At 38.5% G+C, this 22,038-nt stretch overlaps 1 protein-coding gene across 2 annotated transcripts in view; it reads left to right on the top strand.

Annotated features, from left to right (window-relative positions):
• The window catches only part of MET (MET proto-oncogene, receptor tyrosine kinase), a 91,074-nt gene extending 69,686 nt beyond the window's left edge, over positions 1-21,388 (top strand). For both annotated transcript variants that reach the window (XM_090137308.1, XM_031615462.2), the window contains exons 12-21: positions 4,282-4,428; positions 6,498-6,654; positions 7,448-7,588; positions 9,820-10,050; positions 12,370-12,450; positions 13,065-13,246; positions 14,855-14,964; positions 17,462-17,627; positions 18,526-18,662; positions 18,815-21,388. In XM_090137308.1, the coding sequence (XP_089993434.1) occupies positions 4,282-4,428; positions 6,498-6,654; positions 7,448-7,588; positions 9,820-10,050; positions 12,370-12,450; positions 13,065-13,246; positions 14,855-14,964; positions 17,462-17,627; positions 18,526-18,662; positions 18,815-19,025 (1,563 nt within the window). In that variant the 3' untranslated portion in view covers positions 19,026-21,388. The remainder of the gene's footprint in view (positions 1-4,281; positions 4,429-6,497; positions 6,655-7,447; positions 7,589-9,819; positions 10,051-12,369; positions 12,451-13,064; positions 13,247-14,854; positions 14,965-17,461; positions 17,628-18,525; positions 18,663-18,814) is intronic.
• Positions 21,389-22,038: the final 650 nt, after the last annotated feature.

Genomic DNA, 22,038 nt, shown 5'->3' with positions numbered 1-22,038 from the left:
TTGTTGTTTCTGGTCAACCAATGTTTGCCTGTTCATAGAGACATACTAAAAAGAGTGCTGATGTGCAGATTAGCAGAGAGCTGGGAATACATAGCTTCTGTATGGCTCAGTGCCTCTGTGCAGTGACAGCAGCAGTTTCCAGTTGTTTCCAGGTCACACATATCAACCAATTGGAAAGAAAGAAGACTAATTTAAGAAGAAACATTGAATAAATTAGATTGGAAGGAACCTCTGGAGGTCTTCATAGTCTAACTCCCTTGATCAAAAAGCAGTGCTAAGTTTAAAATTAGGTCAGGTTGCTTATGGCTTTGTCCAGATGAGTTTTGAAATTCTTTAAGGATGGAGATTTTACAGTTCGGAAAAAAAAAAAAAAATCCAGCTCCCCTAACCTCACTTTGTGCATCCTGTGCTGAATTCAGCCCCTTTTCTATATCAGCAGCCCTCTGTACTTCCCTGAATTTGTCATTATTTCTCTTTTATTCTGCGGCCCAACATTCAACACAATTATTCAGGTGTGGCCTTGCAAGTGCAGAGCAAGGATAACGATCACTTCCTTCCATCTCAAGTATATGCTGTTACTAAAGTATGTGATGAGCTGTTCTTTTGTCCAGGTTGTTGATGAATATTTTAAACACTATTGGTCCCAGCATCAGCCTTAGATTAGACTTGTAATCTTTGAGTTGATGGTACATTCATTTTCTTTACCCAGTCTATACTCCACTCATCCAGCCTGTATCAAGTGAATTTGTTTTCAATACTAGGAGAGACTGTGTTGCAAACCTTGCTGAAAGCAAGGTAAACATTTTCAAATGCTCTCATTTCATCTGCAGAACCAGTCATTTCCTCATAGGAGACAATTGGGCCACTTAGGCAAAATCTGCTCTTGGGAAGTCTGTTCTGGCTATTTCCAATTGCCTTCCTGTCCTTCATCTACCTGGAAAAGCTTCCCAGTTAACTTATTTCATAATCATTCCAGGAACTTAGGTTAAAAATCAGGTGTTTTTGTTTTTGTTTTTTTTAAAACTCTCTTCTTTTGCTCTTGGATCTTTTACTTTCCCTTAAGGAAAACTCTCTGGTGCTATTTATTGACAGGAAGATGCCACTGAGATGAGGAAGGCTGGCTGAGAACTGTTCCACTGACAACTGCCCAAACTAACAATTTTGTAGTATTGATGTCACCTTTAGTCAAGGCACACAAGGCAAATGTCTACCTAAGCCTAATGCCCTGATTATTTCTTGGCAACCAACTGAAGAATGACATTGGTGAAAGTTGGTTTCCGCAACAAAGCATGAACAAGCCCCAATTTAGCATCCTCTAAATAGAATTAGTTATAGTGGGATGCTTCTATCAAAACAGTGAGGCAGCTTTCAGAAATTATATTACGGAGCCAAAAGATCATTACAAGCCATATTGCCAACACTTTTCCCTCATCCCATACCCACATACAAAAATACACACATACAAGTTTACATGCCTCATGGTCATATTTTGTGCGGTAATTAAGCAAGCTCAGCATGAAATTAAATGGCAGCTTGCTTCAGTGAACAGGCTGTTCTACCAAACCAAAGTTCTTTTATCTATTTCTTAATTAGTTTCAGAGAGAAGGAGGGATCTTTTATCACAAGTTTTTCAATCAGACTAACCTACTGTGACATATTAGCTTCCATCAAATGACGGTGGGTCCTGATTAAAAGGTACTATTTGGTTTCTCCTGATGACCAAAAAACATTTTTGTAAGAAAATGTTACATGCAAGAAAACATTAAGTCTTTTGTCTAAAATACAGTCAGGGCACTATGCACCATAAATGCCAGCCTTTCTTGTCTTCAGTGCCAGCCCTTTTGTCTTCCACACTACCACATCTCTTAAGGACCCACATCATCACTGTCTTCTTTTGCCAAGTATGTGACTCTTTGAAGTCTCTCAGTGCCCGCCATGCCCCGGTCAGAGCGGTCAGAGCAAAGCGGCTTGAGGCACTTCACTGCTTCAACACCACAGAGATGTTACTTTAGAAGTGCTCCCATCTCCTGCCAATACATGAAGCTCACAGAGTAGGAAAAACTTGCTGTCAGGGAAGAGTGAAGAACAGAATCTGCTAAAGACTCTGCTCATGGCCTCCAACAAGAGCTACTGAGCTGGACCAGGAAGGAACTGATAGCTTTTCAGAGGACTAGCTCCTTCACTCAGTCCACTTTGTGCAGTTGGGAACTTTGACCAAAGTCATGTCAAGAAAGCAGCATGTCTGTAGATACTGCAAGCAATAACACACTGCAAAGACAGGGTAACCCCTATATCAGTAAGTATCATTCAGCAGCCCACATCTGCCAAGGAGAAATGAGCCCTAACTCTGCAGGGGACATCGCTTTGGGGGCTCTTGAGAATGTTCTTCAACAGCCTCTTGATGCAGGAATGACTTCTGAAGTGCTGCAGCAGACCGAGGTTTTGGGACTGTGTGCCAGGGCTGCAGCAGCAATTCCACAGCTTGCCTATGCCCAAGTCTGGAGCAATAGTGCAAGCAGGACAGGCACTGGTGAAGAAGGGGCCTGGCTTTACTCCTGTGTCAGTTCTTTTCTTTTGCTTCTTCTGGCCATTGCCTGAGCTGCGCACAACCTGCAGAGGCCTGGCCTGGTCAGGAGTTGCGCTGATGCGCTAAGCCAGTGCCAGGTCTCTGCACAGTTCCATAAGATGCCTAGGCCTACATGAATAGCATGTACTTATAAATTTTTCACCAGAGAAATAAGCAGCACAAATTTCATGTTTCACATCACATTTGAGATCTTGGATGTTCTCTGCCACACCTGTCTTCACTGTAACTGATTAAGGACCACACTGGGAAATATCAGTATGATTATTTCCTTTGGCTAAGCATCAATTTTGATGGAGGAAATTTTCTAAGATCTGGTGCAGAAAGAAAAGAGAGACACTCATCCACATTCTCCATGACAATACATTTGTCCTGAACATGAAGACCCAAGTTCAGGTCTTTTGAGGTAAATGATTCAAAGGAAAATATTTGAACTTGAATGGCTCACAGTCTGCAATAAGTTTCCAGACTAATAAGCACTAAACCACCAGTCAATGCCTGGCCCACTGAATATTCAACACCAAACAGAATGGCTCCAAGTAGGTAGAAAAAAAAAATAGCAAAATGGACTTTTTTTGGCCAGCAATTAAAAAGCACTCACCTGGGGTATGGCTTTACCAGTCAGAATAGGTCATTAAACTGGCTATCCTTTATTGTTATTACAATTTCTCCAGGGGTCAGCCTCTTTCTGCAGCAGACCTAAAAAAAAAAAACATTTTCCAAAGTAACATTTATTTTGCTCTTCAGAATGGGATTCTTATTTTCTTTTCAGTAGACAAGGCCTCCCAGCAGTGTCAGGCATGATTCTTTCCTCCAGTCTCGTGAAAAAACTCCCAGTCCAGCCCACATCAATAGACTGTATTACTGTTACTCCCCGTCTACCCTTCTCCCCTTTTACTCCCTCATAATATGCTGGTTCTTTCATCTTATCTTAGGCTGGACTGTAAATGGGTCAGGGCAGCACTCTAGCTTCCTAAATACCAATGTAGTCCTAAGCACAAAAGATCCTGACCTTGGTCTTCGGACACCACTATCACAATACCAGAAGGAATAAATAATATTTCATCCAAGTCTGGGATGTGAAGGCAGGTTTTCTGTGTAGGGAGTGCACTTTTCATGCTGACATCTTTAACAGGGTTTGTTCCTCTCTGGTTTGAGGAATGTCATTTTAACAGATTTGTGCATTTTTTACTATTATAATTCAGTCACTCCTTTTTGAGGACTTTACTCCCTCGGCCATAATCACTTGCAAAACAAAATATTTGAGATGCCTTTAGTTTGTGCATAATATAATGTTCATTTTGTATAAACAACAGGATCACATAATACTTTCTTTCTTGTGAAAATTATACAAAAATCTAAACAAGACCAGCAGAAATTATTCCTCAAACACTTGCATTTTAAGAAGTCTTTATGGGCTGTGTGAGTGGTGGTGACGGGAGATTTTATCCTTAAACATTATTATCCCCCCTTCGCTGGCCTGTCTGTCAAGCTCCCATTTATATGAATAAATCTGATATACACATATTGACAATGTAAACTTGTATTAGTCTGTTTTATTTTACAATTGTTGGTTGGGTTTTTTTTTCATTAAAAACATTTTCTGAGGTAATAAAAGCCCTTCTCCCTAATTTTTATGAGGATGTTATGTAATATTGAATTGATTTTTTCTTTTTCCTTTTTTTTTTTTCCCAAAGGGAAATTATATTGATTCAGAAGCTGTTAAAGGAGAGGTGCTAAAAGTTGGAAATAAAAGCTGTGAAAACCTTCTCTTGCAGTCAGAAACGATTTTGTGCACAGTTCCAAGCGATCTCCTGAAATCCAACAGTGAGCTAAATATAGAGGTGAGGCAGCTACAATGCACATGATATTAATGTCAGCTAATTATCAATCCCAGTGACACTATTGAATTTACAAACCTCAGATATAAGCCCAATCCTCTGTTTTCAGAGATATCTCCATCTCAGTCGCTGTTTGTTTGGGATCGAAATTCAAATAATATCAACTATTTTAAAAGAAATATTATCATTATAATTGCCATTACCAGTTTGTACAGAGACTTTTGGAGCCTTGGGCACAAAGTAGAACGTAAACTAAGAACCACAGAAATAAAATGCTAGTTCTTAATCCAAAGACAAGTGGTGCCATGTGGGAAAGAACAAGAAATTGTAATGGAGTGGGTTTTCTTAGAAGCTCATAAGTCTTTTTTTTAAAAAAAAAAACAAAAAAACCCAACAACCTGACAACAACAAACTGTGATACAGACGATAGGATTGGATCATTTCTGAAATATTTTTTCCTCTTTTATACATATATAGTTTCATTAGTTTTGTGAGTTGCAGACACTGAGACCAAATGTTTGAGTTTCATCTTTGTTGTAAATGTGCTCTCGCTCAAGGCATTCTCAATTCTACCACAGATTTAAATTGTAGACCCATTGATTCATAGAACAGAACAAAAATCTTTCAACATTTCTGTATTTTTAAAAATATAAATATGTAAAATCACAGGGGAGGGGGGAATTTCATTTTAACAAATTAAATTTGCTGAGCATGGACTCCAATTCACTGAAAACAATGGAAACATTAACGGTCATCTAAGTTTGACCAGGATCAAAGTCTGTGTAAGCTCTTTGGAGCGGGGACCATCATTTTCTTCTGTGCTTTTATGGCACTCATCTCAGTGAGACTCTGTCCTCTGAAAGATATTTTTATTTGTTACTACAGTCTAAGTAAATAGTAATTATTAATTTTAATACACTAAATGTTAATTTATTTTAACATATATTTGCTTTGAAAAGTAAGAAATCAATATCTTGGGCATATCAGACAAATTGTAGAATGAGGTGCAGCTTCTTTCTGACAGATCTGCTTCTCAGATTTTAAATGCCTATTTTCATACAGTATTTGCTCATATTTTACATTCTGTACCTATTTGTATTTTTACATACTCAATCTTATTCAATCTGTTCTACTACGTGACCGTAGGTCATAACCTCTAAGCAGCACATATGTGTGACACGTATTCCATATGTAGAAAAGGGTACAACACAAAGGGGTTAAATAAGGTTTCTGCTTGTTTACTGGCAAGGAGCCTCAGAAATTGAAGTCTGCCCAGCGAACAAGAAAATTTGCTCTTTTGACGGGCAAATCCATCATTACAGTACCCAGAGGAATGAATTCCACAGGAGGAGGAGAAAAGATGGCCAAATGCATTCCAACTGACTGAGCTAGTGCTGTGTGATCTGAAACAGTTTTTCCCTGTTAGCTGCTCGGTGTTTTGTTCAGTTGTTGATTTGGGGGGTTGTTGTTTTGTTTTGTTTTGTTTCTTTAAACTGTCGACAAGCTAGAAGCTGGCAAGGGACAGCCTCACGTGACCTTGGGAACTAAAGTGCAGGCATGCTTTCAACAGAAAGACAGTTTGATGTTACAGAGTGGCTATGCCAAAAGGACACATATCAAAGACATTTGGGCTTCTTTTTTTATAAGTGTGCATCTCAGCTCACGTATCCGTAGGCCTATATATTTGAGTGAATATATGAATTTGGTATTTTTAATCTGATAACAACATAACCCTGTTATGCAGTGTGTGTGTGTGTGTGTGTGTGTGTGTGTGTGTGAGAGAGAGAGAGAGTGCTGTGTGCGTGGTGTGGCACACACTTAGCTGTGTCCCCACCAGAGCTCCTGAAAGCAAGTAAGGCATCATAAACACACAGATCTCATTTCACAACACCAATAAAATCACTTCTTCGCTGCCAGTGTCTTATCTCAGTAGAGCATCATAAAATCGAGATGTATTTCATATGGGATATATCAGTTTATATTCAGTACTAATAATCTATTTCTTACATGTCTTTTGAAATCGTCACACTACTTTTTTTTTATTTGTTTTTGTTTGTTGTTTTTTTTTCCAGTGGAAGCAAGAAGTTTTGTCAACAGTTATTGGGAAAGTGCTGATCCGGCAAGATCAGAATTTCACAGGACTGATTGCTGGAGTTGTTTCAACATCTGTTTTAATTTTTATCTTTTTGGTATTTTTTCTCTGGAGAAGGAAGAAGAAACAGATTAAAGGTCTATCATAGTAAACTCCAATCAATCATTCAGTTGTTATACATTAGATTTAAAAAAAAAAACAAACATTAATTTATGCTCTGATTAAGTGCTGTGCAGTGCTCCTCTGTAACCTGTTAGCTGAAATTTCACAATCTAGTTCAATGTTTAGATGCATTTCAACCCTTGGCTGTTGCCTGAGCTGGGTGAAGGGCCACGCTGTGCCTGAAGGAGGAAATTCTGAGCTATTAGGGAAACACGGTAACTTCTTTTTCCCATTCACCCGTACAAGATGGGCAAGTAGATGGTGCACCTGGAACCACATGTACTTCAGCTTCATCCAGTGTCCTTGTAAGTCTCCACACTGAGCCCAGGTTGTGCAAGACAGAGCGCTGAAGTGTCCCGTTCACTCAAATCAGGACCTAGGTGAAAGTTTGCCTTCTTTCCGGCCTCTGTGCCTGACTTCCCTTCCAGTGGAAACTGCTGCAGTATGCAAGCGGGAAGGAGAAGGGAGCTGCTATACAACCAGATCTTGTCCTGATGTGGTATCACAGTCCATTAATGAAGCTGTCCCAGTGGCTTCAGATCTCCCTCGAATCTTTCAGTATGGCCAAGAATGAGACATTAACACATTACATCATCAATTCTTGTCCTGTTCAAATAGCTGAAGTTCAGGTCCTGCCTATATTTGCCTCAGACACAACTGACCTTTTTCCTAGCAGAGAGGAACATCTAAAATTAAACAAATAACTAAATTAATGATAACATTCAGTAAACGAGGGTATTACAATATTTCTTTCTCCTTCCCATTCAGATCTGGGAAGTGACCTGGTGCGCTATGATGGCAGAGTGCACACTCCTCACCTGGACAGGCTGGTGAGTGCAAGGAGTGTCAGTCCAACAACAGAAATGGTCTCCAGTGAATCTGTAGATTACAGGTCAACATTCCTAGAAGGTATGTCTCTACTATGAATCTGTACTGATGATACCATTTTATGCATCTTGCTTTTTCTCTGCCTTCAGATTGCAGCTATTTGGGCTGTTTGACCATGGGATGGGGTATGGGATTATCATTTGCTCACAGGTTCACTATTTGAACTGAGCTTCTCAGGTGCTTCCCAAAATTAAGGTGAAAAGAATTTTTACTTTTACTCCATTTCGTTTTCAGGAATTTAATAAACTACTATTAGTAGAAGCTCACTGTAAGTATGTTCCACAATTAATTAGGAGCTAATAGATACAATGATTTTGTATTATCATGATGTTTGCCAGACTATGATCAAATCTAGTCTAAAAGCATGATTTTAAGGATGGCAAGTGGTTTTAGTTTCAGCGTGTATCAATGGCTTTATACAGTCATTATAAAGCAGATCTGTCAGCTCAAATGGAAAATGAAACTTTTGTAAACTGGTATTCTTTGGTCTGTTATAAAATGGCAATTCTATCACCTAGAAATTGTTCAGTTTAAAACTTAAAGGGCTGTGTAGATTGTCACAGTTCAAGTGGAGATCCGTGTGTGCTCGGGTGCCAGGCTCAGAAAACACAGTGTTCCCTGGCAAGTCTAGGAGCAAAAGGGAAGATTAATCTTGTGCTAAATGTGTTTCTGTACCATGTAGCACCATTTTAGACTGGACGTTCTTCAGAAGAGAACTCTACTGCTCTTACCAAACCACTTCAGAGTGAACACGTCCTTTAAGAAATGTGGAGTCCATGTCCTCTGATTGCCATTAAACAGATTTAACTATTAGGATCTACTATATTAAGATATTTGAGATATCACAGATTTTTGTTAGGAGCTGGGCCAGTTTCCAGCTTCCTTTCTGATTTTATACTTGCTGCTGACAGCTGGCACAGGAAGCTTCTTGACTGAAAGATTCCTGAAGGAAAGGAAAGTCTGTGCCAGTGTTAGAAGAGAAGGTGATACAAGAGACAAGACTGTGCAAAGATCCTTAGTAGAATGTAAATCTGCAGTGATCCCGGGGCCACTGTGCACTGACAAAGCACCACAGAGAATGTCCCAGAGCAGATTTGTTCACTGAATGTTGCCATAAGGGCATTCACTTCATTTACCATAAAAGAATAAAATGACAAGAATATTTTAAGACAAGCACACTTACATGCAGGAGCTATAAAAATTAATTCACAACCATAGCTAATTTTACCGTGGCTATTAAATAGATACTTGCTTTTGGTGACATAACTGGGGCTTGTAAATGGAAGAGTTTTTGGTTTTGCTTCTAGGTAGAGCAATGGTAAGCTTTTCTCATTACCTAGTGTGGTAACAACACTATGTGAAAAACCTCCCAGCTTTTATACATAAATATATAAACCATGTCCGTGCAATAAAATAGCTAATAATTTCTGTTGTTAAATTTATTCCGTTCTTTTCTTTTTGACCTTGTGCTAAATTCTGTTCACAGATTCCACTGGAATCATTCCAAACTGAAATTAGTGTAAATTAAACTTATTTCCTTGATTCCTTACATAGAATGCCAGGAAAAATCCTTTAAACAAAAGCAATTTAACATACTTGGACACAATGTTGACAAAAATAATTTTCTCAAATAAATACTTTTTGCTTGACTGAAACATTTCAATTTCTGCTATTTTAAATCAGCTGGCTCATGTTATTTTCATGAGTAGCACCAACTGTATTATCTTCAGGAGCTACAGGATATGAATCACCTCTAGGCATTTCCCTGGTTGAATATTTACCAATGGATAAATATAGCTAGTCACAAGCAGTTTGGAAACCTGTGTGAAAAGTAGAGTTACCTACCAAATTAAAATATGACACTAGGTTTCATGTTTTCAATTGTTCACTACTTCCTTCTCCCCTATCTCTATCATTTTTTCCATTTTACTCCTATTACTCACAGTTTACTAGAAACTGCACTTGGCAGTAGTGACGAGATCTTGTTCTGTCCCTTTATAAAAGTGGAAAGTTTGTCCATTTGCTTTCATAAAAGTAGAGCTGAGACAAGCGTAAGTTTCTAGTGACATGGTTTCCCTGGAGTCTGGCAGATTAGCAGTGCTTATTTTCATTTTCCTATGTGAGAAAATCTTTTGATAAAGCAAGCTGCTTTCATATCGTAAAATCAAACTCTTGCTTATCAATGAAACAAAACCTTTCGTTTTCTAGGGAAAAGCCTGAAAATACTATAATAGTTTATGTTCTTCTTGCAGATCAGTTCCCAAGCATGTCTCAGAATGGATCGTGCAGACCTGCCCAATATCCTCACTCTGATCTCTCCCCAATTCTATCCAGTGGGGACTCAGATTTAGCCAGTCCTCTTCTTCAAACTAACGTCCACATCGATATCAGTGCCTTAAATCCTGACCTGGTCAAAGAAGTCCAGCATGTTGTTATTGGTGCTGATAGCCTGATTGTACATTTCAGCGAAGTAATAGGACGAGGTGGGTACTGTGACTGCAAACTGTTGTTCTTTTTGCACATTCAGTCATCATAAACCATTGTGAATTAGGTATGTATATGGGGGTTTTTCAAGCTTTTTCCTCTTTCGGCACAGCATCCCGTACACCAAATCAAGAGGACAACCAAGGGGGTTCTCATTTTCAAGTCATATGAAGGGTTATGTGCTAGATGAGTTGGAGAAGACCACAGAAAGGGAAAGTAGCCTGACATTTAATGAGATTCCTTTGAACACAAGAGACTTGCTGATACCCCTCAGCTGCCTCACTTTTGCCTTCTTCCAGGCCACCAAAAAGCTTAGTCTGATCAACAAGGCCGCAGAAAGGGAGTGAAGCTACAGCAGAATACTGTACAAGCCAAAGGCATGTGCCTAACTGGCAGGAGGTGCCAAGGAGGAGGCATCAGTGAGACTTAAACTCCTAGTGTGAGAGATGTGTGGATTGCTACATGGCACTGAAATGCCCTCAGTCACTAAGTGCACTCAGTACTTGGATGTGTACACCTACATGTTCTCCACAAGTTTCCCCCAGCTTTGAAGAGCTCACTGTTTCCTTTTACTGAAGTCTCTCTCTTCCTCTCTGTTCCTTGCTCAACCCAATAGCAAGTTGAATAAGTCTCCCATTTTTTCTGTTTTTTTCCCCATAATCCTTATTTCTCCACATCTTCTTGAACGAGTTCTCTCTCACATTCATAGCCCAAGTCAGTATTTCTGTTAATGACATTTATTAAAATCTATGCTGTTGAGTACCTATGAATAGACCAAGTGGAAACTGGATTTTCAGTACTTCTACAGATCACGCTCAAGAGATCTGTTTTTGAGTACCAGAATCCTGATTAAAAAGCTATAAGTGATATTCCTAATGTCCTCTCTGCAGGAAAATAGCCACAAATCAAACATACCATCAGTGTGTTTCCCTTCCATGTATTACACTTCATCATCCCCAAAGCAAGGGTGGGCCTTTTGCTTTTCTTTCTTGTTTCAGAGAAGGCCAAGTAATTTCCCATTTTTGAATGCTGAAGAATATCAGGAATGACACCAACATAATTAACCTGTTTTAATTTTCACCTCCATAACTAGAAACAGGCCAAACCCAAAAATGTTTCAGACACACCCAATCCAAGCTTTAGGATTTGTGCCCAGGCTCCAAACAAGCTGTGGTCTGATGGGATTTGAGTTGTTTTTATAAAACAAACTTTATATTAATTTTACCCCAAGCCAAAGTCAAAGCCAGCTGGGCTCCAACCAGCACTTATGGCTGGAACCTAGTAAAAACAATCTTGTTCTGTCTGAAGAACTTGCACAAAAAACAAAAACAAAAACAAAAAAACCACCACTTATTTCATTTTTTGACTGCAAATATTAGTGTCTTAAAAGTGCCCATTAAACAGTACATCCGTGAAGGAAAGTCACCATTATATGTACATAATTTGATCTGGATTATTTAATGGATGTGCCTGAAGCTTGAAGTTCTCTATGCTTCCCAAACAGGTCAAGTTAACTTCTCACAGTAGGTCTTTCCATTCTGCAGACTATTCAATTTTCTTGACAGAAAAACACAGGTTCAGAAGGATTTATGTATCCTAGCCAGCTTATTTCACTGCTTAGTCTGTCAGCAAGAAGGCAAACTGTGCTCATCATTTTTAGTGATATTCTGCACTAGAAACGAGACCACAGCAGAAACAATAGACTGCCTCCTAGCAGTATGGTTAACCTGTGGAGTGGCTCCCAAACCTTTCATGGCCAACACACCACTTTGAACACTCAACATTTTCCATGAAATAACAAGATAAGGAAGTTTATAAGCCCGCAGTGCCTCTTTATTCAAATTGCCATTAAAGATACAGCACAGCGCAGGTTAAAGCACTTAACATGCGTGTACAGAACCTTGGGAACAACTGATGCAGTGGTTGAATCAGCTCCTTCTAACTGCTGCTGCCTTGCGCCTTCCAGTGCCCCCATTCAACATATATCCAGTGGGACAGTATGGTGGGAATGGGCTGATGTATTTTTTTGTGTGCATGGTCATTAACAAAAATATGAAACAGCTGTGGTGCCATCCTTGTCATTATTTATATACTTTATCTAGGACAAGAAATATCAATTATGTTGCAAATAGTTTTCACTTATGTAATGATGGCTTTATGTAATGACTGTTTTATGTGTTAGTTCCAGTTAATATTACAAGTGTTGGGAATTGGACAGAAGTAAAGTGTAATCACTTTCTTAAAGTTTAATTGCTACCCAATGGAAAATAACAGAAGACTGATTTTACTAAAGCTAATCTTGCTCATTTTCTACACAGGACATTTTGGGTGTGTGTACCATGGAACACTGCTGGATAATGATGGCAGGAAAATTCACTGTGCTGTGAAGTCACTGAATAGTGAGTTACATGTTTGAGAGTGAGACATTACCATAATTCCAAAGACAACTATGGTGAACTGATCAATTACAGTGGGTACTTTTACAAATAAAAATTCTCAGTTGCAGCTGGATTAAATTTATCCGTAGGGCAGATCCAGTGACTTTAGATTACAATTAGGCATTGCTATATATTTATTCATCAAATGAAATGTCCAGGTTTTTCCTCTACAAAGAATAGGATAGAGAAAAATGAGGGAAGTATAGTGTCATTTTTTATTCTACTGACTCCTTGAGATTTGCTTTTGGAAGTTAAATTGATAAGCAGCAGGCAAAGATGCTGGAAAATCTAGAAGAGACTATAATAAAATTTATTAAAAGCTTTACTGAAGTGTTGTTATTCAATTCATACTAAGCAAAGGAGAAACGCATTTAAAATTAATTTAAAAATTTGAATTAAAAACAGTACATTTGGTCACTGTAAAAAAACTATGCACATACCATAGCTGCAATGTGGGAGGTGAGGAGCATATTTGTAGCTTCTCATTATCAGTTTCATTTGTGCGATGACACTACAGAAATGAACTGTAGTTGGTTTCCTTTTTAATTATTACATTTTACTGCTGAATTTCTTAGGAATTACAGACCTGGAAGAAGTAGCTCAGTTTCTGAAAGAAGGAATAATCATGAAAGATTTCACGCATCCCAACGTTCTGTCACTTCTGGGAATCTGTTTACCCAATGAAGGATCCCCCTTAGTGGTCCTTCCATACATGAAACATGGAGACCTTCGAAACTTCATTAGGAATGAGACTCATGTAAGTACACAGTGATGTCAACGAAACAGTAATACAAGTCTAGCCACACCCAGACCCAACACTACAGGTTGATAATTACATTAGGTATGTAACTTGCTGCTGTTACATTACACCTTAACTTTTGGCACTTGCCTATGCTGGCAGCGAGCCCAACCACAGCGCTGCCACTCCTTCCCTTCCCCCTCAAATTCCTTTCTACAGCGTTTCCCAGAAATTATCAGCAATAAGTATTTCTCATTTCCCATCCATAAGCCTCTTCATAAACAAATGTCTTTATGAGATTCAAGTAAAGGGGCCCAACCATCTGCTGGGTTAAATTTGCGTGTCTCCATTGACTTCAGTACAGCTGTGTCAGTTGTTACCATATGCTCTTCCAACTTCTAGGTAAGGGATCTTCACAGCCAGCTAGAGAATGTCACGGTCCTGACATCAATTTTTTTTTTTCTGCTTATCTTAAGAGAGTAAAACAACAATTGTTATACAAACTGTGAGTACTCTCTTATCAGAGATTTTCATAATTTTTATTGAAATTCTACAGTTTTCTCACACAGGCCTCACTGGCCCACATTACCAGGTCTTGCCTCTAGTAATCCAAGCCCACTTCATACTGTAGTATTCACCAATTTCACAGTGCTTGGGCAATAGAAAGTGATTTCTGAGCCAATGAGACTTTGCTCTTGATTCCTAGTAGCCGGGAATTTAAAAAATTAAAAATAAAAAAATAAAAATAAAAAAATTTAAAGAAGGCATTTAGGAGAATTATTGCAGGAGTTAAGCTTTATAAGGTAGGTACTTCTTCTCTTTTGAACTTATTTCATTCTATGAGCACCAGGAATCTTGTCTGTGAGAAGCTCTATGTGTCTTCCTGAAATGAACAGAATAATAACCACAGCTGAATAGGATTGTTGAACAGAAGAAAATGGTATGGAACAATGCCAACACAGTAATCTGTTGGACTTTACTATTTCATAACAAGTTGTGCTGTTGGATAAAAGAATAACAGGTTTATTTTTATATTTATTTCCATACGTAACTTTTTTTTCTGTAGGGTCTCAACAGGGTGTTGTAGACCAGCAGTTTGCAGGAAATATTTCCCCGAAGGCTGCTAAGGTCTCATCCATCTTTTCCTTAGCATCACACTGATGGTAGCTTGCAGTTATTTGCCCCAGATAAGCTTCTCCTTTTTTGGACATTTCCAGCTGACAGGCTCCAACTTCACAGTTAGTATTTTCTACTGAGTTGCATGTTATTACTCTAAGTTCACAAATGTGAACTGATACACATATGTGAATTTTGTGTATCAGCTGTACTATTGAGGTTTCAGCACGTTGTTCCACTTCCCAACCCAGGTCATGCTACTTATGATGCAAACTCCACTCTTCAGAGTCTGTCAGTCCTTTTCATCTCCTAAAGTGTGTTTCCTCAGTGGATGCAAGAACCTGACCTAAACTTAGGCCATTTTATTGTAAGCACCAACTTACCTCGCTCATTCTGGTGGCAAGATATCTGAATCAAAAACTGAAAGTCACAGCAAAAAAAAAAAACAAAAAAACAGTCTACTATTCAGGTTTCTGCATTGATTGCATTACAAACATTTATATTTTACAGAATCCAACAGTTAAAGATTTAATTGGATTTGGTCTTCAGGTTGCAAAAGGGATGAAATACCTTGCAAGCAAAAAGTTTGTCCACAGAGATTTGGCAGCAAGAAACTGTATGTAAGTACAAGCATCTATTTCTAGCCACATTATCACACTCTTTCGTGTAAGGCAGATAGATGAGGTAAATAGAAGTTTCCAGGATTCTCCTTTTTTAGTCAGATTAGATTTTTTTCACCGTTCTGCAATTATACTGATGTTTGTCTTGCATACTGCTGAGCTACTCAGCTTGCTAAAGACTCACTCGTTACACATAAGCTTTTTGAGTGTGGGAAATAAGGAAAGTTGAGGTGAAAGTGAAGTCTCTCAAAATCATTGGTGAGAGAATTTAAAAGGCATCACCTAAGGGAAGTTATACTGCTGTTGTCTCAACTTGCTGTGCTTCCACCCAAACTCTTCAGAAGCAGCACGTCTCTGCTGCCACACCTAGCAGTAGGGAATTTTGTGAGAAAAACAGGAGCACAGAAACAACAGTGAGACTTCTTGACAGTAATTTTTCATTATATGAGTATGAGCTTAATTTGGCTCAATTGTGTACACTAATTTACATTTAAAATTGAGTATGCAAAGAATCTTACTAGTCACTGCATAGCCAGGCAGTTCAGTTCACACAAAGTCTAACTGATACAGTAATTGCCAATAGTATTTTGCTGATTCATCACCTGTGTTGTGAACTAATGAGATACAGCATTAAATATTAGAATGTTGTATTTTTTTAATAGGTGGTAATTTGGAGTTCTGGCTGCGAAAAGGTTTTTTACCTACGATATCAAATTTCTTGTGCTTTTCAAAGTCTACATGCTTGTGCAGTTGAATGGCCTCTGGAAAAGAGCATTTTCTTCCAGCTGCTGTTTAAGTATCAACCAATGTGATTTTCAGCTTTTCTAAGAACAAAGGAATGATGTTACTGGATAAAAGTCTTGGTTCATATAATCCAAGTCCAAAGTATAGCAACGGGACACTTTCCTCTGAACTACTGTGTTTTTCTTATGGGAGGAGGAAACAACTATCAGGGTATCTCATATTGCCAACTGAATTGCTGCTTTTGTACTTTTTATATGGCTCAGCACTTCAGAGCCTGGAGAGCTGCTACCACATGAGAGGAAGTTATAAGGTTGAAGACCCACATTCCTCAGCAGACATGGGCAATTCAGCATTCATAAACAAAGCTCCTTCTACACTGGTGAAGCCCATCAGAAAGGAAGTCAGGATGCAAATACATTCCCTACAAATACTTGACTGTTCTGGAAGAGATGCAGGAAACAGCTATGGCATAGCTACCCTCCTGCTAACCCATCAAACTTGCCTTTTACTCTCTTCATTGATATTAGCTTAGTTATTACACCAGTAAATACAGCAGATTGTTCTGTGCCATTCAGAGAAACCTCAGCAGACTAGAGAACTGGCCAGACAGAAATCTCATAAAGTTCAAGAGAGAGAAATGCTACATGAAAAAGCTGAGACAGCTGGCATTGTTTAGCCTGCAGAAGAGAAGGCTCAAATGGTGATGGGGGTCATCCATACACATAAATATCTGACATGATTAAGAAGTTGGTGTCAGATTCTTCCAAGTGGTGCCCAGTGACAGGCCAAGAGGCAAAAGGCCCAAACTAAATACATGATATTCCATTTAAACATAAGGAAGACTTTTTTTTTTTTTCTATAAAAGTGGTTGTAGACGTGCACAGATTGCCTAGAAAGATTTTGGAGTCTCCATCATTGGAGTTATTCAGAACTCAACTGGACATGGTCTTTGGCTAACTGCATCAGCTGACCCTGCTTTGAGCATGGAGATTGGACTAGATGATCCTCAGGAGTGCCATTCATCCTCACCCATTCTGTGATTGTAAAGAAACCCCCAAATAGGCACTTGCTGTAGCTAGGCCTACACATATAATGAAGGATAGGATTAAGCATGCCAACCCCCCTGCTCTATCTGTTCTTTATCAATAACACTGCTTATCAGGACATACTCCAAACTTAGGAAGACCAAAGACAGGGAGATCTGGTGAAATGACTGAGTTGCAACTCCAACAGAATTCTGCTCATGCCACCATTCTTCACCAGTACCCATCTCATTACAGTCACACATTCTTAGTGACAGGATTGCATTATTAGATATGAGTAGTCACTGAGATAATGATAGGTCCTTCCTTATCCAAACTGAGAGTGAATAAGAAAGGTGATATTTTGATTTGGAAATAAAAATGAGAGGTTTCTAAGGTTACAGAAGAAGAAATAGCTGCGGAAGAAATGACGTAACAGCCAGCCAGGATATATAGGCTATTAGCAAAGTTTTTTTCTACTAACTAATTGTTTTAAGAGAACTGTAATTTGAGTTCTATTATAAAAATAATATTAGTAATTTCCTGAGTTCATTCACTGTTGTTAAATGGGTATCAAGTTTTGTTTCACTGTAATATTTGTTAATAGTTCCAAGATAAAATACTGCCTTCCAGACTCGCAGTCTCAAAAATGCAAGTCACTCATTATAATCAACCATCATTGTAAATGCTGTCTGCTCAGATGAAGATAACACTTTTTGTCATTTCTTCAGGTTGGATGAAAAATTCACTGTCAAGGTGGCTGATTTTGGTCTTGCTAGAGATGTCTATGATAAAGAGTACTACAGTGTGCACAATAAAACAGGAGCTAAACTGCCAGTGAAATGGATGGCTTTAGAAAGTTTACAAACTCAGAAGTTCACAACAAAGTCAGATGTGGTAAAGTACAAATAAATTTGTGTCACTTATTAATTTCTCTCCTGTCACTTTCTAGCATTTAATGAACGGACTGACTTCAAACCAAAACTTGTATTTGAATTTAACTTTAGTTCATGTAACAGTAGGAGACTTTTTATATCCAGAAAAGACAGTTGTCCCAGGCACAAAGCAGCAAGACATGACCTGACTGTCTGTTACTACTCAGTAAAAAATTAGGATTCGGGAAAGAATTAGGAATTTAATTCCACTTCAGGGTATACTAAGGAGCCAAGTTGGAGCTGATCCCTGCTATAAGAGGGACTCTAGAAAGCTTGACCAAGCAGCTTAACTTTGATACTCATAAAACACAATGGGTCACAAAAATACTTTATTTGCTCTATAAATGCTTACTGTCTGCCTACAGCAATCTCAAGTACTACCTGTCCATTTACAAAGAACAAATTATAGGGTGAAGTCATTAGTTGGCTGGATCACCTTGTATTTTAGCTCTCATTTCAATCCAGATCCAAATTAGCCTGTAATGCATAGAATTTTCACCACTCTCTCTTCAGTACATATTTACACAAAGTCAGTCAGATCATCAGATCATGCAAATTGGCAGCACTCCATTAACCTCAAAGGATGTCTGCCAGTTTTTACCAGCTAAGTAGCAAGCCTATAAGCTTTTATTTTCTTTCATTTATTTACTTGAGTTTGTCTGGCTCTAACTTAAGTGGCTCCTCAAGTCCTTACAGCATTTATTAGCCCACTTAAAATGAAGCTGAATGCAGTAAAATAATAACTTTTCAAAGGGAAAACTAATGCATTTGAATGCTTATATCAGTCAAACCATGTTCTAAAACTGGAATGTAAAGCTCTCCAACCCTATCACTTGTTATTTATTTCTTTGTTTTCTTAGTGGTCCTTTGGTGTGTTGCTATGGGAACTTATGACAAGAGGGGCACCACCTTATCCTGACGTAAATTCTTTCGATATAACTGTTTACTTATTACAAGGAAGAAGGCTGCTACAACCTGAATACTGCCCTGACCCACTGTGAGTAAATAGTTTGCAAAACCTTCTGCAACTGCTGATATTGCAGTGACTTCTGATATTACAGTATTTGAGACTGTGGGGCAGAAGAGGTGTTGTTTTTTTTCCTTTTTTTATAATTTCATAATGGAACACTTCTTTTATTTGGATGGCAGGTATGAAGTCATGCTGAAATGTTGGCACCCAAAACCTGAGATGCGTCCAGCATTTTCTGAACTTGTTTCAAAAATATCAACGATCTTCTCCACTTTTATTGGGGAACACTATGTTCATGTCAATGCTACTTACGTCAACGTGAAGTGTGTTGCTCCCTATCCTTCTCTTCTATCAACACAAGACAATACAGACATGGATGTAGACACATGACGAGTATGTCTGAAATAGAGGAGAATCCATTCTTAGTTGTATGAACAAAAACTGAAACATTTTGTCCACTAGTTTTTACTGTTCGATCTTTGTGAGAACACTGTTGCACATGTTTATGTTGTTGCCCAAGTTGCACTAGTACAAGGACATGATATCATCTTTTTTTTAAGGCTATGGGATTCTGTAAACAATCACAGTATTTGGACAACTGCATCATTTTACTAAATAGAGATACTGTGTTCTATCAACCAGAGCTACTTCTCACTAGTTCTCATTCATGTGTGCTGAGACCCAAGAACAAAGATTCATCATCAATGCCATGAAGGAGAACGTAGAATACCAATCAGAAGAGCTGGAAGGACTACTATTGTTGCATGTTCTTTAGGATAATGAGCAGTGCAGAATGGTTTTTACATAAAAGGTGAATACAAACCATGAAATGTACAAGAGTTTAAAAATATATTTTCCTGTTGCACAGTCCAAACTTTGGATTTTTGCACTATGTCAACAAGGTTTCTCAGAAGATAGGCAGCCAATAGCGCCAGCTTCAAGGTAAAGGTCAACAGCAGAAGACAACATCACAGTAAAATAAGTGCACAGTAAAATAAGTAAGTCAGCCTTGCCAGGCCTCTGGTGTAGTCAGACGGTACATAAAATGAACAGAAAAGCATCTAGCTTAAAGAATTCTTAGTGTTAACTCTATTCCAACATTTGATAAATTTGCAGATATCTCACTGAAAAAAAAAGCATAGCTTCCAACATTTTCAGTAAAGAAGTAACTGCTCTCAGAGATGGAAAACTAGAAGGCACCCATATTAAATGCCAGGCTAATCCCTGGGAGACAGCAACATGGGCTGCGTTATTCTGCAGAGGAAGAGGAGACAGGCAGGCAGGCTGGCAAATATACAGAGCTGCTGTCTGATGAGTCACAGCGAGCAGCTGAAGGTGTGCCACCTATCCTTGGGTGGAGCTGCTGCCAAAGGTAAGTAAAGAGCAGAGGTGTTGCAGCCAGCCCTGACCTAAGAGAATGCCATAGCAAAAATGTTAATCACTTTTTCACAGCAGCCCTAAGAAGCTCAGAAGACTGATCAAAAGAAGAAACAACACCTTTATGGCCCCTTATCTTTTCTTGGATCACACGACCCAGTGAATTATGATACCTATTTTTATTTCTAAATTATGCCCAGAAAAAGAAATGAAAAGAGAGAATGAATAAACTTTCATTCATTAGAGAGAAGTACTATAGCTTTAGGGCAAGCATCACATGTCATTTCTGTTCCTGTGGAATTCTGTGCATACTACTGTATAGCTTGTTTAGAATAGATTAGAACTGGGTTTGTTGGTGTAAACACATAAAGTATTCTATTTTTATATTAAAAAAAAAAAGTTTATTTTTAATGACATTTACAAAGTTTGGTTAGGCCACAAAATACTGCACTGTGAACATTTCAGAAAACGTATGTCAGCGTACATGATTCATAAATAGTAGCAACCTTAAAAAGAATACTGTGTAAATACTAGAAAGGAAAAGAACTGACTGCAAGCACACTCCACCCTACCCTAAGTGTAATATCTCCATTGCTGCAAGCCAGCCATCTTAAGATCTTCAAAGAGAGGTAGTGTGGTAAGGAACTGATATAAGAGAGATAATGTTGTTCTTGGGAGACGGCGTTATAAATGAAAGATTTATAATGAGGGCAGAGTGTGTAGGCAAACTATGAGCAGATAATATTGTACTGTGTTTCATCACCATTTTCATTTCAGAAACAAACTTTAATGTCTGCTGAGAGCAATACTAATTGTAGATTGCTCAAGGACAAAAGGCTTTGCTGCAGGCAGAAAAATCATCTCTATGGTTTTAAAACAGCTAAGGAAATTTAGATTTGGAGAAGATACTCCAAACTTGTACATACCTGCTTGAGGAACGCTGCAATGTGAAACAGATGACATTTTTACTATTTATGAACTTTTGCTCAATAAAGTTAATGTTGTGTCTGGGACACCTGTAAGAATATGTGACTCTGGTAAAATTTGATGTTAGTAAGTTCATATATCGACAAAAGAGCTGAATGGTACTTATGTTTATAGTTGTTGTTATGACCTAATAAACATGTTACTAAAATGAACTATTGTAATACTTTCTGCCCTGAGTGCTGTTATTACTGTTAACATTAGACTGCTAAGCTGGTACAATTCTGCATGTTTTTCCTGACTGAGCTGGAAGAGCAACCAATGGAACTGCATGAAAGAGAGCAAAGGAGAGGAAAACTCGGAAACATAAAAACATGGAGAGTGTTCCAACAGATCAAGCACACAGTTCATCACTGCAGTACTACATGCTTCAAAGAAAAGTGTGAACATTCTGTAGCAAACAATTTTGGCACAGTCTGTTTGGTTGGAAAGTCTATTCTCTATTCACAAGCCGCACCCAAATTACCCCTGAGCCACAAGAAACTTCAAGCAAAAAGTGCATCTGACCCCATCATGGCCAAGAGGATCGTGCTCCTCCATCACACCTCGTACCAAGCACCTCATTTCTATGAGGTGCTGCATATCTGTGATGCCTGAAGAGAGAAGGCACCCCAGTTCCCATAGGCCCTAGTTCTTTTGGAGGAACAGGAGTCAGCCTCACTCTTCTCCTCTGTGTTTTCTAGTGGGCAAATTAGACATTTCTCACTGAACTCATTGGTTTGCTTCTGTGAACCGAGTTCTGAGTGGGTACCCAACAAACACTGCAATGTTCAATGTCCTGTGCTACTCATGAACATGGCAACACTGAAAGCTGCTTCCTCCCACCACTTACCCGGCTGGCATTTTATACTGAATTTACTTAGAAATATTCTAATGCACAAAGTCAGACTGGTTGAAAACAGCATTTATATGCTCTTATAATTTCAAAGGATTGAGGAAATCCTTTTTTTTTTTTTTTTTTTTTGCTTCCCAAACTTATTTACTTCTTAACAGAAAATGTATTTGTTTGGTTTTACCTTAAAATGTTGAAATATTTTTGGGG

This window comes from Phasianus colchicus, chromosome 1, assembly GCF_987193195.1.
Source record: "Phasianus colchicus chromosome 1, bPhaCol1.hap1.1, whole genome shotgun sequence".
Classification (NCBI taxonomy): domain Eukaryota; kingdom Metazoa; phylum Chordata; class Aves; order Galliformes; family Phasianidae; genus Phasianus; species Phasianus colchicus.
Note: the sequence above shows the minus strand (reverse complement) of the source record. Positions and strands in the feature narration are given on the sequence as shown.